The 19,504-nt window shown below is 34.2% G+C and overlaps 1 protein-coding gene across 2 annotated transcripts; it reads right to left on the reverse strand.

Moving 5' to 3' along the window:
• Nucleotides 1-210: 210 nt before the first annotated feature.
• Nucleotides 211-15,418, reverse strand: LOC148629908 (excitatory amino acid transporter 1-like). 2 transcript variants are annotated; one of them, XM_088559577.1, is made up of 9 exons: nucleotides 15,307-15,418; nucleotides 8,851-9,320; nucleotides 7,099-7,141; nucleotides 6,346-6,448; nucleotides 5,521-5,725; nucleotides 4,966-5,199; nucleotides 3,239-3,433; nucleotides 2,757-2,891; nucleotides 211-620 (listed from the first exon to the last, which is right to left on the reverse strand). In XM_088559577.1, exons 2-9 carry the CDS (start codon nucleotides 9,303-9,305, stop codon nucleotides 443-445), a joined length of 1,548 nt encoding a protein of 515 aa, XP_088415703.1. In that variant the 5' UTR covers nucleotides 9,306-9,320; nucleotides 15,307-15,418; the 3' UTR covers nucleotides 211-442. The 2 variants fall into 2 exon arrangements, with proteins under 2 accessions (XP_088415703.1, XP_088415714.1); XM_088559588.1 differs by lacking the exon at nucleotides 15,307-15,418 and adding an exon at nucleotides 14,810-14,930.
• Nucleotides 15,419-19,504: the final 4,086 nt, after the last annotated feature.

Genomic DNA, 19,504 nt, shown 5'->3' on the forward strand with positions numbered 1-19,504 from the left:
ACATGTAACATGCGGCAGTATTGGTTTCAACTCTTGTGGTCTTAGTTTGGATTATTTGGTTGACATTTTCGACCCGGGTCTGTTAGATTGGCTATTCAATCTCGTCCTGGAATGCATTAAATATCTGTCATAGGACGTTAATTCAATCATATCAATCAATCAATCAATCAGAGTAATTCTTTGTAATTCTGAAATGAGTGGTCATGTAAACTCTTTCAACATATTTATTACTAGAAAGTATTTAAAAGAATATGAAATATACAGTGTATATATGAATAATGAAATCTGTAAAACAAACAAAATATTAGAAAAAATTAAAAATACACAAGCATAATATACAATGGCGATTAGTCACTTCAATTTGTCTCTTATACGGAAGAAATGTCAACTGTACTAAACTGCATCTTATGTCTACTGTTACTATCATTATATGTTCCACGGTCTACATTTTTGTAAACGCCTGATTTTCGAAACTTTCCTTTTCGTTTTCTGGTAAATATCCATTTGTTATGTGTTTGTTTATTTTGTCCAATTCTGCCAAATCGTTTCGGGACAAGTGGGCAACCAGACCAGCACCATAAGAATCTCCAAGGACATTTATAGCCGTCCTAAATCTGTCTCTAAAATATAAAGTATCACCAGCATTATTGACATGCGAATTCTCATGACCCTTGCATTCTTTATTGTATTTAAAGCAAGTTTCTTGTTTCCATCTTGAAACGGTGAAGAACGAATAAAAAATAGTTCAAGATAGGATAAAAATTACGTAATGCAGATATTTAATACTTGGACATTTTAAATAACAAAGAATGGTTCAAATTTCATAAAAAAAATGTGCATTACAAAGAAATTTTCTCATCTCTTAGATACCATTACAAAAAAACCGTGTCACGAAGCAGTATACTGTTTGTATATTTATTAACTATCCCTTTACAACGGCGGCAACTGTCTTCGGGGTAATAACGATTGCATCCATAATGTGCATTTGAAATACAAAATATAATACAGGTTAAAATAATTAAAAGTGACAAGTTTTTAAAATGACAATATGTATCAATAATGCAACTGAAGGTAAAATGAGTTATTAATTGCCACTTAATATGAGTATTCATTAAAATTCTCCTTCCTAAATACGATACATAAATAATAACGTGAGATTCATTTAAAAAAAAGAAGAAAAAGTTCATTATTCATTGTACTCATTGGTGACCTATAAAAAAGACGATCGTTTGTTAAAAAAAAACCCGTCCAATAAGTCAGTCCCAACGTATCAAAATGAGACCCAGTAGCATCACTAATAAATTCCAATATGACGTACTTCAAGGCATTTTAGACCACAGTTGTGGTAAAAGAATGATAAACACATGACCAACATTTTGTGCAATACATAGTCTGCGTCTATTAAAAAAAATATGAAAAATTTATCCTATTTAGAATCGAAATAAATCACTGAAATTTCATTTTTTCATTGTTTTACCTCGAGTTGACCATTTATGTCGTTACTTAACCCCTTGCTATCGCTCGGGGTAAAACAATGTGACATAAATGGCCTCTCTCTTGCGTGGTACCGCTGTCAATCCTTCAAGCTAGTTCAGAATTCGAATACCGGCCAATAAAAACATTAAAGTAACCTATGTTAAAGTTATCCGCACCAAAACAAAATTCAAGTCCAATGTTCTTGAAAAAAGATTGGATGTAGGGAAAGTAAAGTCATTCGACGAAGGAAGTACGACGCAGCTCATTAAACACTACTTTACTAAGTCTCCCCTCCGGAGCATTGAGTAAATACTGGTAATACGATACGCGTTGTCTATCTTGGAAGTCATTTATAGGTTCCCAGCCTATTTCGCGGATAACGGATGATTTAGCCATATTCACTTTAGTTTCAAAAAGAGTCTTCGCCGCTCGGTATTGTATACTACTCGAGACCTCTAGGCTTGCTTGAGAGAAGAACATCTATGTGCCGCATCCGTGAGCAATGGCCGGTCTAAGCACATTACTCCATAGTGCGTTCAAAATTCAACATGGTTGAAATGTCCATGTTCACCTAGAACACGCGTCATAATTATGCTTGTATCCCATACTATCTTTAATATAAGTGTTGATATGGTAGTACAGTTGAAACGATCGGGAAACGTAAACGCCAAGATATTTGTATTCGTTTGTCTCAGTGATTAAGCTATCGCCTAATTTCCAATATTTATCTCGATCGACTCGTTTTCCGACGACCATTACTTTGAACTTATTTGCATTGAATTTCAAATTCCAGTTACTAGCAAACTTTGTGGCTATTTCGAGCTAAGTATTAAAATCCTGCTCAGATTCGGCCATTTACAATTTGTGAACTACAAATAATACACCGTCTACTTTAAGGTTACTTAAATATTTTTGTGTAAAGAATTACAGCTTTGCATTAAAATTCCTAAAAATGAAAAAAAAAAAAAAAATATCCAAGGGTTTATCGTTGCAAAAAGTGAGACACTTTTACAAATATTTGCATTTAACAAATAGCAGTAGCGGGTGCAGATTTCTTTTCAAAACAAAAAATCTTTTCATTAGTGCTAAGTCTGATACGAATTCGCCTAAAATGCTAACACAAGTTCATAAATTTGGGTTACTCACCGGCCCGGATTCTGTACCAGCCTTTCAAAAAATAACCAGAAAAAAGTTTTTACAACAATAATGTTTAAAAAATACATTAACATACTAGGGTGATTGGCTACTGTGTTAGAATATTAGAATTACGTGAAACTTACAAGAACCAGTCAATTGGTATGATGAGCGTCACTTCCTCTATTGGAAGTCCGACTGCCGTGAGAACGATTGCCATGGTAACCAGACCTGCAGAAGGAATACCAGCCGCACCAATGGCTGCAGCAGTAGAGGTCAAACTGAAACAGAACGTTTCAATAAATTCCATTTCATGGTTTATTTCGGAATATACATTCAAATACAAGATATTTTCTGACTCGTTATATTGTTTGTTTCATGGAAAACGAATTTAAAAAATGCTTTTAATTAGAAACAAGCTTCGATGTATTAAACCTGTTGATAAAGTAGGCAAGTACAAATGCAACACAAAATAAAATTCTGCAGTATTCAAATGTCCGAAAAATAGCCAAATTAGAAACGAATGGACTCTTAGAATATTTTGTAACATCGATCTTTATGTATGTATTATATAAACATAAACACTAGTTTTACATAGACAGAAAAAGAAGGTTGATGGGCGCTTTACCTTATAACAATAACTTCTCCAACATTCAATCCTACCCCCAAATGTTGAGCAATAAATATTGAAGCCACCGCTTCATACAGAGCTGTGCCGTCCATATTGATTGTGGCACCAATAGGAGTTACGAACTTGGCAACCCGAATATCTATTTTGTTCTTTTCTTCCAGACATTCCATTGTTACTGGCAAGGTCGCAGAACTAATGATAAAAATATGACATTATTGATGGTTACCATCTGTGGGATAAAAATCAACGAGTAATGTTCTACCCGTCTTATAATCAGCCGGACTTCTCTATCATGCTGTTCTTAGAAAAAAATTACTAAACCTTTGCAAAAGATAAAAATGTTTTAATTAAATCAGTCTAGTTATTAATTTCGAAGAAATCCTGAGCTCATTTGATATTTTATTGTCTTTATAATTAAATATGATGTATGACATAATCCAGGATTCTAGTGGGGGCGTAAATAGATTTAAAGACCAGGCAAAGCGAGAGGGAAAATATGGGGAGGGGGTAGAATTTGTAAAAAAAATCCTCTTTTTTTCGATGGCTTACGCCTTTCCTTGTATCCGTGCTTGTTTATGTGGCATGTTTGGCTGTGTATATAGTGACTTTTAGAGATTCCGATACAAATTTTGGATTTCTGAAGGACCCGCCTTTTGAAGAACGAGCAAAAAGGAGACAAAATATGCCTTGTTTACATTCACTTTTCACGGAATGATTGAGAAATGTGTGGACTTGTACCTCTGGAGACATGAAAAAAGTTTAATCATTTTAGCATCAAATTCTTGTATTGTTATATATATTCAGTAAATTTTTCCAACATTTCAGAGAAGTTAACTTACGCAACCCACATATTTTCACAGGAAATGACCGTAATTATACTAAAACGGACGGTAGAAAAACCGTGACTCGGGCGTTAAAACAGTAAAACGTATATTAGGGGCTAGACATGGTGTTCTTCGTTACTCTTTCTCTCAGTTTCAATATTCCTTGAACCTAAGTATACAGAAGATTGTCACAACAAAATCTTCAGTTCAATAGATGTTTGTTTTCAACAGGTTTTAATGTATATGTTTTTGTTTATTATCTTTTTAATAAATTAAGGTGAGCAGCATGGAACAGCATGGGAACAGCATGGGAACTTACTACCTCTAGTCAATCTATTCAGCTCTCCTGTTTTTTTGTAGAAATAATAGTTTCAAGTATTTTTTTAGTTTTCTGTGTGCTAACTTTCTGCTCTGCATGTGCAAATCGATTGTTTTTATATTCGTTTTTTTTTCTACAAACTGTCTTCCACTTCAAATTTAATATCCATTTTAATAGCTTAAATGTGGTTCAAAACAAACAATGACACTGATAAAATACAAGCTTTACTCTGAATGTCACATTTCTCTTGCAAAAATTGATGCTTTATCAGAAACTTTTGGTATTTTAGGGAAAACAAGTTGACAGTAAGTAAACGATCAAATGTTATAATTTCATTTGTACCCCAAATTTCTTTGATGACTTTAGTAGTATTTCAAACTAATTATATATTTCTATACAAGTCTTAGGGCTTTGACAATATGTTATATCGATTGAATATGTTTGTTTTGGAAGAACCATTTTATTTAACTTGATGGATGATCATAAGAACAACATTATGGCTCTAAATTGTTTAGACATAGTGTATTTATGCCTTGAGCTGACATGTTTTATCCCGGTAGGGGTTATTGTCTCTGACCTACCTTGATGCTGTGCCCCAAGCTGTCAATAAAGCTCTGAGCATGTTATAAAGAAATATAAAAGGATTTTTCCTGGTGCCGATAGCATATACCAAAGGTAGAACAATAAAACCATGGACAGCAAGACCTAGCAGGACTGTCAACATGTAGTACCCCAGTTGTGTAAAAACTGTACCCAAGTTCTCCATCTCTACAAGTTTGACAGCAATAAGGAACACAATACCGATTGGTGAGTACCTACAATTCAATTCATCTTTTGTTTATAGAATGCAGATCTGCTTGTATACATGTATATGTAAATAAGTTTTTATCTTGTCCACTAAAATGCAATATGAAAAAAATGGTTTACATATACATATCTATTTATGATAGTATATAAAAGTCATTTTCCGGGAAAAGAAACTTTTATTGATAAACAAACATTTTATGTTTATATGTCAACTATTTTTCTGTAACCTGGGTATATATACATTTTTTTTCGGAGTGTGGGAAGGCAGCTGCATCCTTCCCAGTGGTATAAGGGTTTCAACAAACAAGACCAATAGTTTTTTAACTCACCAAATGATTAGTGTAACAATTTTCATAGTGGCAATATGCATACATTCGAAGAAATCGGATAGAGGCTTCCCTTGCTCTCCCATCTTGGATAAAGTACAGCCAAAAAAGATCGAAAACACCACAATACCAAGTATATTCATCCCTTCAACCTTTTCAACCTTCGGCTTGTCCACAACTACCTTGGTTGTGTAATTTACAAGCGTTACTGCAAATAAAAACTATGAACAATTGACATTTTTTGATAATAGTTTGCTACATATAGCCATGCGTTGCTGTTGAAATTTTAAGTAGTCTATTAACTTCTTCAATATATATATACACGTCTCTGAATGTGACGACTACACTACATCGGATCGAATTAATACAGGGAAGATTCGCAAATTTTTGGTGGCTCCCTCCTCGGGACTCAAACTCGTACCGCTATGACATCTATGGCAACACCACCTCCACAATATATGGTAGTTTGGGACGGCACATCTAAGTGTTGTTATGTAGGATAAAGGATCATATTAACGTTACATGTCATACCACCACGGCTAGTGGATAGACTTTTGATAGTAATGATAGTAATGATACAAAGCTTTGTATTAATCTATATTGTTTCAATTTAAGAGACTTGAACCAAGACGGTTAGAAACGTTATATAATACATATATAAAATATGAATGTTTTAAACTTGTCATTTTATCTTCTTATAATAAGAAAATGTTGACTAATAAAATACGTGTACATGTAATGTTTCCGGTTTATAAATTATCTTATTGGCAGTAATTACTCGACATTAGAATTCCTACAATTTCAATACGAAAAACAATGGCTGCTTACCCATATAACTATCTGGAGATTGTGTTGTCATGTTGGTCCCAGAAACATTATAATTGTAAAGGTGATCAGTTTTTATTTCGTGGTCATAAACTGTTGTAGATTGCTGTTGGTACAAAATGCCTAATTATATTAAAACCTAATGATAAAATATTACTGTGGTCATATTTTCATTACTGTTTCATCAAGTGCAACAATTTGATACCGCTTCATCTATTATAACGGTTTTTGTTAGGACATAAAATCACAAAAATGGTTATATACGTTAAAAAATCGTTTCGATACAGGAAGAGGCATCCAATGAACAGCTAACACATTGAAAACTTGTTACAAGTTGATAATGTTTAGAACAACCGGTCATGAGGGTCGAATAATGCTTCGTTTTCTTTGAAATGTAACAATTGTTGGCATATAAAATTGAAATTGCCATCAATTGTACAAATTAAACATCGTTGAATGTTTTGAATATTTTTGAATATCAACGTACAAAGTTGTCATTGACAATTAGCAGTATTTGTGCCTGTTCAAATGTTAAATGTTGCATAGAAACTAAAACCGAATGTTGCTAGCCTAGATCCCGCATGAAATGATTTACTCTAATTTTCATAAGATTGTTTTTATTCTCTTCAAAATGGTTATCTAATATTTATTTCCTTGTCTGGTTCTTTTTCAAATAATTTGGAAGCTTAATTTAACTTGTACTAAATATGTCAAATGTATTGACATTGCAAGACCAAGGTATACCGCAAAACATACCTTTCGAAAGCATGCCTCTATCAAGTTGTCTGGGAAACAGTTTCTAAAATGTACAAAATGAAACCAATATGAAATAACAGGTGATCACAGTTCTTTTATCATCACATTTTTTGTAGGTCTGTTTTAACTGAAATACTTTCAATTTACCAAAGAAGCAAGTCAATATTCACTTATAGCTCAGAATAATTGATTAAAATACACAGCAGGAAAAGAAATTGCGCCAAACAACACCAGTCAAGTTTTTTTTTCATCTTTTCTCTGCTTATCTTGTGTCAAGAATATGTAAAGTTGTTCAGCTGAATCGGTACTTGCTAGACTTACCCTGACATGAAGTTGAAAGCTCAAACCTTTAGTTAAGTAAAACACTCTGTAGTTATATTTTTAAAGTTGCGCATGGTATTGCATTAAGCACATTAAGTGATTTCTATGTTATACAGATATCATTGTTTAAAAAAAATGACTATATTTGAAAGGGTGGCTCTGATTCTATACACCCTCGATTGCGTAGTTTCTGTTTATTTCAAGTAGATGGAGACACAGCATATTTTATACATTTGCCAATACTTTATTGAATGAACCTTAAGTTTCATCAATACACCCGCTTTTGCTGCAATTCTAGTCACAGTCAATCCAGATGCTTTGAACTCCAACAATGGAAGCTTAAAATCTTAAACATTTATATGTTACAACATTTTAAGACATAGAGTTTTCCTTAATTTGTGTTGGATGTCTTTGCAGTCAGTGTACCAACGTTTAATCAATTGAATTATCTCTGGTACGATAACCACCCTTTTTTGTCCTCTTAATTATAACCTTGCTTCCTCTTCAAAACTAGGTAAACATAGGACACAATGTTCTGGATTTGTATCCTAAACAAATGATTAAAGGGTGAAAACTAACAAGGGTTAGATTTGTTAATGTTTCGTTGTTACTGCTCAACGACAATCAATTAAAACGTAATTTACTTTTTAGATGTTATCTATATTATTCAATTTCTCTTTTTATACATATATGCACAGCATAAAGACTTACATGCTTACCTGTATAAGATATGATTGCATTTTATTTCTTTGATAAATTTTAATTTTTAAAATTGTATATCGCCTAATGCATGTCTAATAAATATAATCATGCAACTAGTTTACACCACAAACAATGAACATAATAAATTACATGTGCATAAGGTTTATTCACATTGCATGTAAGTTAAGGGAATCCGTCTTAGGACAAAACTTTAATACATAATAACAGTCACTATTATTTCAATTTTAAGCCGCATCTGGACAAATGTAGATCTCCTTTCATATGTAAGATGCACGAACAAAAAGAAAAATCTGAGCAATAGGGAGAGAGATAAATTTACATGAAAGGGATAATAGGGAGAAGGGTAGGGTAATATAACATGATATGGCGGGGGATAATACTACCTAATAATAGGGAGACTGTGTAATACATGATACATGACGGGTAAAATGACCCTATTGGGAGAGTGGTGACATTACCTGATAGGGAGAGGGGTAATACTACTTGATAGGGAGAGGGATGAAATGACCTGATAGGGAGAGGGATTACATTACCTGATAGGGAAAGGGGTAATATTACCCGATAGGGAGAGGGATGAAATGACCTGATAGTGAGAGGGATTACATAACCTGATAGGGAAAGGGGTAATATTACCCGATAGGGAGAGGGATGAAATGACCTGATAGGGAGAGGGATTACATAACCTGATAGGGAAAGGGGTAATATTACCTGATAAGGTCAAATAATGCATCCAAAGCGTCAGCATTTTTAGCAGAACCACCTTTATCTATTTTCCCATCACCTCTTTCACCAGGTCTAATCGTCACTACCAGAATGATACCAATTATAACAGCACAGAGTGTGGTTGTCAAGTAGTATACAACGGCACGGGCACCCATCCTTCCCGACGACTTTGAGTCGAGAAAAGCCAACGATGAAATCAAACTAGAAACAATGAGGGGGATGATCATCATCTTAAGCATGTTCATCAGCAAATCTCCAGGGAATCTAAGATAGTGGAGTTTTCTTTTGTCATTCGGACTCCAGATTTCCCTAAGGCCAATGCCGAGGCATACACCGACAATGACAGATATGACCATTAATATGATCAGCAGATTGTCCAACAGAATCTGCTTCCATTTTGGTTTCTTAGTTTTTGAAGGTATTGGTACATCTCGATCCATGCTCCACTATTATCACTGAAAAAAATAACGGATACATTAGTTACCGTGTCTCGAAATCAGATCGAATAGCTAGAGTACGTAAATATGTATGTAACTAACAAGAACAAAAATACTTCAGAAGACCTTCATTGTCTCAACAATAGTTCTATCAAATAGAGAATAGGGCATTGGTGTTAATTTGTGGAAGTTGGTGCCTTCTCCGGGTAACCTTATGTGTTTACTTTCCCGTGAAATAATTTCTGTTGAGATTTTTAACAGGTATTTTGATGTGACGATCACACATTTTAACGGTATGTAAACAGAGGGTCTTCAGAATGTCTGCTTCATAAATTTTAAATGATTATATTCTGAAAACTCATTTCAATACTTTTTAAAAAGATCTTTGTGATTAAAAGTTGAATATCCCATGATTTTATAAAACATGTTTTTACTATTTAATGATATCTAGATGTAAAATGATTATCTGATAACTTGTGTCAGACATAAATAAGGAATTACTTGAGTAGGCTAGTAAAACCAGTACCGATATTCGTTCTGATCAATAAACATTGACCTTGATATGTCTTTTGTATTCACTATCCTTCATTTAACTGTTTTTAACAATGGCCTTAAAGTTTAGCACTAATGAATTTTTTATTACTCAAATTTCATGTCAACAACACGAAGAGAAATAGGTAGCGGAGAATAACAAGAAAACGAAAGTTGGGCGTAAATTCGATGAACACAATTCAAATCTATACCACCAACTATGTACACAATATGATTACACAAACCCTGATGTTTATTCGTCTTGTTGAAACAATGGTTTTAATTTTCATCCTAGTCAGATATTTACTCAATTTCTTATAAACTCCCCTTCCCCTTTGGGTGGACCACGTTTTGTGTGTGTGTATGTTGATTTGAATAGAAGTGCTTTTAGGACACAGTTATTCAGACACTTTGGTTACTCAATTGGACTGTTTCTAACCATTAAACAAAAGCCATATAGCAGGCAACGAAGCGGATGCAAAGTAGGGCTGGCAATTGTTTTCATGACGGAATAAAGTAAAGATTTAGCAAATCAACTTGCCTTTAGAAAATTCCTGTTGACTTATGATGTGAGAACATTGATGTTGGAAGAAAAAAACAAGAAGGCAATAATTAAAGCTGGAAAATACTACCAGGAGGTACTGACTATATTACATTCTACAACTTCCAGCGGGCACTATCACAGTAAAATACTACCATATGGCACGATATGTTACAAGAAAATACTACAAGCGATACTGTATCACATCAAATAACTACCAGAGGGGGCTGGTATCCTAACACTAACTGTTGGTACTGTATAACAGTAAAACACTACCAGAAGGCACTGTATCCTGGTAATATACTACCGGAGGACAAGTACTGTCTGTCGGTACTGTATCCCAGTAAAACACTACTAGAAGGACTGTATCCTAGTAATATACTAACTGAGGACAAGTACTGTCTGTCGGTACTGTATCCCAGTAAAACACTACCAGAGGACATTGTATCCTAACACTACCTCTCGGGTCGATACTGTGTCCCAGTAAAACACGACCAGAGGTCATTGTTACCTATCATTACCTGTTGTTACTGTATAACAGTAAAACACTACCAGAAGGCACTGTATCCTAGTAAAATACTACCGGAGGACAAGTACTGTCTGTCGGTACTGTATCCCAGTAAAACACTACCAGAAGGCACTGTATCCTAGTAATATACTAACTGAGGACAAGTACTGTCTGTCGGTACTGTATCCCAGTAAAACACTACTAGAAGGACTGTATCCTAGTAATATACTAACTGAGGACAAGTACTGTCTGTCGGTACTGTATCCCAGTAAAACACTACCAGAGGACATTGTATCCTAACACTACCTCTCGGGTCGATACTGTGTCCCAGTAAAACACGACCAGAGGTCATTGTTACCTATCATTACCTGTTGTTACTGTATAACAGTAAAACACTACCAGAAGGCACTGTATCCTAGTAAAATACTACCGGAGGACAAGTACTGTCTGTCGGTACTGTATCCCAGTAAAACACTACCAGAAGGCACTGTATCCTAGTAATATACTAACTGAGGACAAGTACTGTCTGTCGGTACTGTATCCCAGTAAAACACTATCAGAGGACACTGTATCCTAACACTACCTCTCGGGTCGATACTGTGTCCCAGTAAAACACTACCAGAGGTCATTGTTACCTAACACTACCTGTTGGTACTTTATAACAGTAAAACACTACCTGTTGGTACTTATCACAGTAAATAATACCAGAGACACTGTATCCCAACAAAATACTGTCATAAGATACTATATCACACTTAAACACTCCTTGTTGGTACTGCTTCACCACAGTTAAACACTACCAGAGGGCACTGTATCCTAACACTACCTGTCGAGTCGGTACTGTGTTCCAGTAAAACATTACCCGAGGACACTGTTACCCTAACACTACCTCTTGGTACTGCATAACAGTTAAACACTACCTGTTGGTACTTTATCCCAGTAAACAATACAAGAGGGCACTGTATCCCAGTAAAACACTGCCATAAGGTACTATATAACACTAAAACACTCCTTGTTGGCACTGTTTCACAGTTAAATTACTACCGGAGGGCGTTGTATCCCATTAAAGTACTTCAAGAAGGCACTGTATCATAGAAAAAACACCATTGGAACTGTATCACAGTACAATTTCATCATAGATCAACATATTACCAGACAAATACTTCCGGAGATCACCGTGTCTAAGTTTAACCGCGAATACCAGAGGGGACTGTATTCAAGAAAAAAATATTACCGGAGGGTATTTTTTCCAAGTAAAATACTACCAGAGGGCACTGTATCCAAGTAAAACACTACCTATTTGTTGGTACTGTATTTCATTAAAATACCACCAGAGGGCATTGTATCCAAATAAAACACCACCAGGAAGCGCTGCATCCCAATAAAATATTACCAGAGGGCACTGTATCACAGTAAAATACTACCTGTTGGTACTATATCCCAGTAAAACAATACCGGAAGGTACAGTAATCTTATCCCTGTAAAACACTACCTTTTGGTACTGTATGCCAGTAAAAAAACTACCAGAGAGCACTGTGTCCGACTAAAATACTCCCAGTAAAATACTACCTGAAGGCACTGTATCAAAGTAAAACACTACCTGTTGGTACTGCATAACAGAAAAAACATTACCTGTTTGTACTGTATCCCAGTAAAACACTTCCAGGGGCATTGTATCAGACAAATATTACCAAACGGCACTCTATCATATCAAAATACTACCGCAGGGCACTCTATCACAGTAAAATACTACCGAAGGGCACTATATCACAGTGAAATACTACCAGAGGGCACTATATCACGGTGAAATACTACCGGAGGGCACTCTATCACAGTAAAATACCACCAAAAGGTACTGTATCACAGTAATATACTACCAGAGTGCACTCTATCATGGTAGTACTCTACCGGAGGGCACTATCACCGTCAAATACTACCGGATGGCACTCTGTCATAGTAGTACTCTACCGGAGGGCACTATATCACAGTAAAATACTACCGGGGGGCACTCTATCACAGTAAAATACTACCGGAGGGCACTCTATCACAATAGTACTCTACCGGAGGGCACTATATCACAGTAAAATACTACCGGAGGGCGCTCTATCACAGTAAAATACTACCGGAGGGCACTCTATCACAATAAAATACTACCAGAGGGCAATCTATTACAGTAAAACATTACCGGAGGGCACTAAATAAGTTTAGTAAGAAACTTCTATTAAAAAAATAAGAGAAACAGTTTTGCCAAATTTGAACGAATTTCACACTTTACATGGTCAAAAATCGCCTCATAATATACAGCTTTCAATGAAGAAATAACATGAATTGTCTTTTGAATATATCTAGGCGAAATAAGGTGAATATAAAACAAGGAATAAACTACCGTCAACACGATTATCAGACAGAACTGTACTAAATATTGAAATAAGAAACCGTACTTAAATATGAATGTAATGGCCTTTGCGTCAATAGAATATGTTCCTTTTTTAAATCACCACGTTCCGGTCTAAAACATTTGAAAATATGCATTCCTGTTGAATAAAACTTGTATTTTAAAATAATACAGATAAAAACAGCGACTTACTTTGTAATAGCAAATGTTAAAGTTCATTTTATAAAACAAGTATTTATGTTTCAGAACATGTATTTGTAGTTCTATCATTTATTGTTATAATTTTGTGGTGTTCTTTACTTATTGGTATTATATGGATCTATTGATGTGTGATATTTGTTCAATATGTGAAATGTATATTATTTATTGCTACTCATGCCGATCAACAGAAAATAGGATTCTGGCCGTCTTGCAATTCAGTATTAAAAATCAAGAATAAGTCATGTCAATCATAGGAGGTTAATCAGAGTATCCACTATAAAATGATTTGACCACCTCATATCTGAAACCGGTGTGAGAACATGCGCAGTTTGTATTTCCTTTAACATATATGACACCTATTCTACTTATAAAGCCATGAAGCAATATGTATGTTTTTTTTTTTTTTTTTAATGGAATATTATCATATTGTAAATGATATACACTCATGTACATGTATACCTAACTTTTTATTCGCGAGGGATAGATTCAATTATCAGGATTCAAAAAGTTGTAGTTTTTTTTATCCTTTCCAGTAATCATATACATGACAGAAAAGTTGATTTTTTTATCTACAGAGGTGAAAGGGGAAAAAAGTAGAAATGTAACACCAACTGGGGACATGTCAGAAATTTAATGATACAAAACTATTTTCCATGAAATAATATGATGTTTACAAAAGATGTACTTTGATACAATAGAATTATTGTAACCTTAGTTCATGACAGCATTTGAAGAACATGTCTGTAGACTCGGAGGGTAAATGTATACAGGACACGTCTGTAGACTCGGAGGGTAAATGTATACAGGACACGTATACAGGACACGTCTGTAGACTCGGAGGGTAAATGTATACAGGACACGTCTGTAGACTCGGAGGGCAAATGTATACAGAACAGTATACGTAATAGCCTACCTGTCTGCAATCCATCGCCAATATGTTTCAAATAAAAAAACTTCATATACACGACATTAAATAAAAAAAATCCAACTTAATGTTTGGCAGGTACAGATAAAATCTCAACGTTTGTCAAGTTGCTTCATAAGTTGCAATTTAGTTGAAATTTATTTTATTGCTTAATCAAAACAAACAACAACAAAAACATATTGACCGGGACCTTGGTGGGAAAACCCCGAGTTTGTTTAAATGACAGTAATTACTGATTTTCTAGCCAACGCTTGTGTTCAATCAACTGCATCTCAGAATGTCATTACGCAGTACAGTAACCACAATATATGAAGTGAAATTTTGTAAAATGATAACAATAATTATTAGTAATGCATTTAAAAACTATCGTTAAAGGTAGAAATAAGAAAATCTGTCTATTACTTACAAAAAATAACAACAAAAACAGATTGCTGATATCTTAAAATCCAGCGTTAACAGGTGGGAGATTTCTTATAGGTCTACTTTCGAAAGCTTGTTGGATATTTTTGGAGTCACAGGTACATGTAAATGCATTTTTAATTTTGTATATGTTATTAACACTCTCGACGTTTGTTTAACTAATCCACCGATTTAGTCAATTTAGTAAATGAAAACAAAAAGCAAATCAAATTTGAAAAAAAATGACTTATCGGTCATCAAGTAATTGATAGTTTCACAGAAGGTTCCTGTCATGAACTGTTGAGTCGCTGAAGAACATTTGACGAAACAAGTTAAATGAATACGAAACCTGTCAAAATTTATATGTGATTTTACAACTATGAAATAATTGTAGCATTAAATGTTCATCTCGATACGGGTACAACTAAAGACAACTTTTTTTCGATAACTTGTTATACTTTTTAACCCATCTTTTCTTTAAATAGTGAAGTTTTGGTCGCTTACCTCAAAACTATGTCCTTCCTTCTTAAAATTTCAAAGTGGTTTTAATATTTGTAATGCTTTGGTCTACCGAATATCATCAATATACTTTTATATATAGGGTACATTTTCTTTCTATGGGTTTAAATGTTTGACTGGTTTGAAAAAAAGTTAGGTAATACCTTTAGAAAAGTAAGCGGTTTCGGATTACGTACTTTATTCTGACTGAAATTTGTAAATTTCTGATATTTGAATAGATTTAAACATTAACCTCTGATGACAATAAGTAATTCTCAAAGTCTGTTTTACTCGCTCTTCGCAACAGGAATATATACAATATAATATGAACAGCACATTTGTAACTTGTACACTGTTCGTTAACTTCATTGTAACACATGATTTCTTTCTTTCGTCAGTAGCTAAGTGTATGCATTAAGTTAAAGTGTTAATGTATTTGAATTAGAATAAATGTTTATGAAAAGATAATCACAAAATTTAATTCAGTCAGGCAACCCAGTGTGATGAATAAACTTACCTTCTGGTTTATCTCGGCCGAAAAAAAATCAGGATGACAATTTCAACTACGTTGATAACTTTAGAATGCAGTTACTCTTTTAACATGTATGAATAACTTTATATTCATTATGATAAAAGCTGCATAAAGGTAGTTCCTGTGAAAATTTTCGTGTATATGAACTTGTTCGTACAAGTGATGAAAAAGATATGGCTGTATACTATATAACAATTATTTGGTAGTTGGGGTTACTATTCTTTAGTTGAGGTTACTATTCTTTAGTTGGGGTTACTATTCTTTAGGGAATATTTCAAATGTAACCCACAAATAATGGACTAATACAATCATAATATTGCAATAAACAAACTTCGAAATGTCAGTTGTGAATAACTATTTTCCAGCAAACAAAATTGCTTGAGTTCAGGGATTTTTGAAGTGGTAGGGTTTCACTGGAGCATAAGAGTTTCAAGGGAACTTTAATGCACGGTATGACCAAGCCAACGGATAAGTCTGTTATCATGAGTCCAGGAGGATTGTAGCTTTTACTGGTACCAGTAAAGCAAGGTTAGGCTTGCCCCATTACTATATAGGCGGTCTAACATTTGTCATCTTGCAATATCCTGTCAATGCAATTACTTTTCACTGTGGTTGTATCTTCCACCTAAATTTGTTTTTTTCGATGGCTAATAAATCTTTCGATAATTAGTCAAAAAGTCCATGCTAATGTTAATGTTCGTGTTAATATTATAATGTATATAAATGTAGACTTACTAATTGAGACAAGTTTAGTATAGGTATAATACTACTATTATAGTAAGGAGAACCAGTTGCCTGTACATACCAGAAAGTAGTCCGTTTAAAATGAAGTAGTTCCTAGGATGCGTCCTATATTTGTGATTTAGCCAGTATAACTTGGTATCATCTGAAAGCTTACCATGTCAGGTGCACACTGAGTACAACCGTTTTTACCTTTCATGTAGGGAATAATTTTAGAGTCTAGATCTTAAGTCCAAGTTTATTTTAACAACCTTAAAATAAGATTGTGACCTTGAAAATTGCTTAATTTAACATAGAAAGTAATTGGACTTTTTATAGTTAATCGTCTCCGTGGAGACGATTATGATTATAAAGAATTGAGAGCAGATAACATGCACGAAGAAATTGAAAACCATCTTCTCATTGGATAAAAATCTCAAATAACGCGGAAGTGAAGCGCCGATTATTTATGATTGGCTGACAACATAACACACTCTAAAATCAATACGTAGAACCGTATGCGCTTACGGTATATTATCATTATTGTAGCATCTTCTTTAGACTAATACTGGCTGAACGGAAACCAGTCTTAAATCAGAAGAATCGGTAAACTTCATAAATAGTTGCAACGATCAAATTGGAAAAAAAAGAGTTACGATATACATTCAATATGGTATTGATATGTAACAATAATTTCAAGAAAGTTTTGATACTATCAATGTTATTTAAATTCACTACATTACCTATCGTGCATTCCCGTTTTATTTTCGCGGGCTTTTCGCGCATGAATGATTTTGTCGTAAACATAGAAGAAAGTTTAATCATGCATGATTGACTTTGGTTACGTTTAATGTCAAAGTCAATTTCTAAGAAACTATGTACCCTAGGATGATGTAATGAGTTGTGGAAATATATCTTTGGGAGTCTGTCAGCATCAAGATAAATAATCAATGTAAGAAGCATTAATGTAGAACATTCAAAGCTCTACCTTCCTGCAAAATTTCATCAAAATTCATAAAGTTTGATAGAGCTGCAGCTCTTAAACTATACAAGATAGATAATCAATATAAGGAGCCATAATGTATAGCATTGAAAAGTCTACCCACCTGCAAAATTACATCAAAATCCAAATTGTTTTGAAACATTACAGGCCTTAAAAGTTTTATTTTTTACCGAAAATTATTTACCGTATATATTTTTTATGATTTTTAAATAAGAAAAATATAACATTTAAGGACATTCACGTATTCTATTTTAACGCTAAGAGACGAATAGCTTTTTGACTAGTGGTATTACACCTTCAGGAATAAGTGGCATTTTGTTTTTGATAGTGACTTTATCTGAGGAAAATGTATAGGTTGTAGGAATCAAAAGAAATAAGAAAGTAATGAAGGAACCTTCTAAACTCGTTAAAAAGTTTTCTGGACTACTGTCCTTAGACAAAATTCGAGTCAAAATGAGGCGGAGAATCAGGTGATTACAGCAAAGAACGCAAGAGAAACTAACGAGGCGCATGTGTGTGATCACAGAAGAAACAATCAAAATGAAACTCGATTGTCAGATGAAAGCACCGTGACAAATAATAAACTGAAATATAAAAGGAATATGTATTATTTTGATCGTGGAGTAATAAATCGAGCTCTTGTTGATAGACTTGTAAAAAGACAGATTACCATCTTCCCCACAAACTGCAAGTGTGGTGGAGTAGACTTGAATAACGATATTTAGAGGAACATTAAACGAGTAGTATTCATAGAACAAATTTCATTTTATTCTGTACTTTAAAAAAGATGTGTGCACGTTTATGAATGTGTATAATGAAATAATTTTTATTGTAACTTCATATAAGCAATTACAGAGATACATATGCGCCATTTTATCTTTATTGATCATAGGCAAACTTATTTTGTTAATTTTGAAATCTTCGATGCACATGTTGTTTGCAGGGCCATATGTGGCACGTATGTCAAATTTGGTATATCTGGTGTTGATAACAATTTTTTGTTCCAAAAATGACAAATCGTACGATAGGAAAATCAAGGTATTTCTTGTATGACAAACCCCTACCCCTAAATGACAACGCAGCGCATCGCAAACACTGCTTTAAATAACTCTAATTCATATGATGACTTATTGGTCTTCCGCTTGCCAGAGGAGCTGGATTTAAAGTAACGTCACGTGATGTAGTAAGAATTTTATTGATGTCCAATGACTTAAGAATGAACGACTAAATCAGCATCTGACAACTTGTATCAATAAATTAATAAGCATCATTATCAAAGCTGCATAACAATAGTTATTGTGAAAGTATATCATATGAGCGTTTGGTCATTTAGTTTATTAAATTATATATTTTAAAGAGTAATCAAGGAAACCAAGATCTAGCAGAAATCCAAAGAAAGTAACCAGGGACAAAGATCGGACATGGAAAACAGACAAACACAACAAAAAACATAAAGTAACTAAAATGAATGAGCAACTCAGACTCCACTAAAACTGGGAGCATAGACCAGGTGCACTAGTAGGATAAGCGTCCTCTGCTTTTCTAGAAACACCCGCCGAGTTGCTTATAAAAAGTCAATACCGGGGTAGACCAAAGAGGAAAAGAAAACTATGACACGTTGATTAAACCAATTTTTATGGTGCAGATGGATACACCATAATGATCCTCGATTTAATGATGACGACCCTAAAACTTCTGAAGTGATGACTTCAGTCTTGTAGCAACCCTGTTACAGAAGCCTAATTGTAAGAAGACTAGCGCGATACAAAAAACCTGCGTAGTTACGGCAAGCTCTGGCATAACGTATAAGTTTTGATATGAAAACTCCATACGCAGGTGCTAAATAGATGTTGCCACAGATGGAAGCAAATTGACATTTCTGTATGAAAATTTATCACGATAAACGTTTGGTTGAAAATGTTCGTTTAACATCGACCTCTAAGTGTAGG

Source organism: Perna viridis, chromosome 1 (assembly GCF_037379345.1).
Source record: "Perna viridis isolate PV_CMFRI_1.1 ecotype Kerala chromosome 1, ASM3737934v1, whole genome shotgun sequence".
In the NCBI taxonomy this organism is placed as follows: Eukaryota; Metazoa; Mollusca; class Bivalvia; order Mytilida; family Mytilidae; genus Perna; species Perna viridis.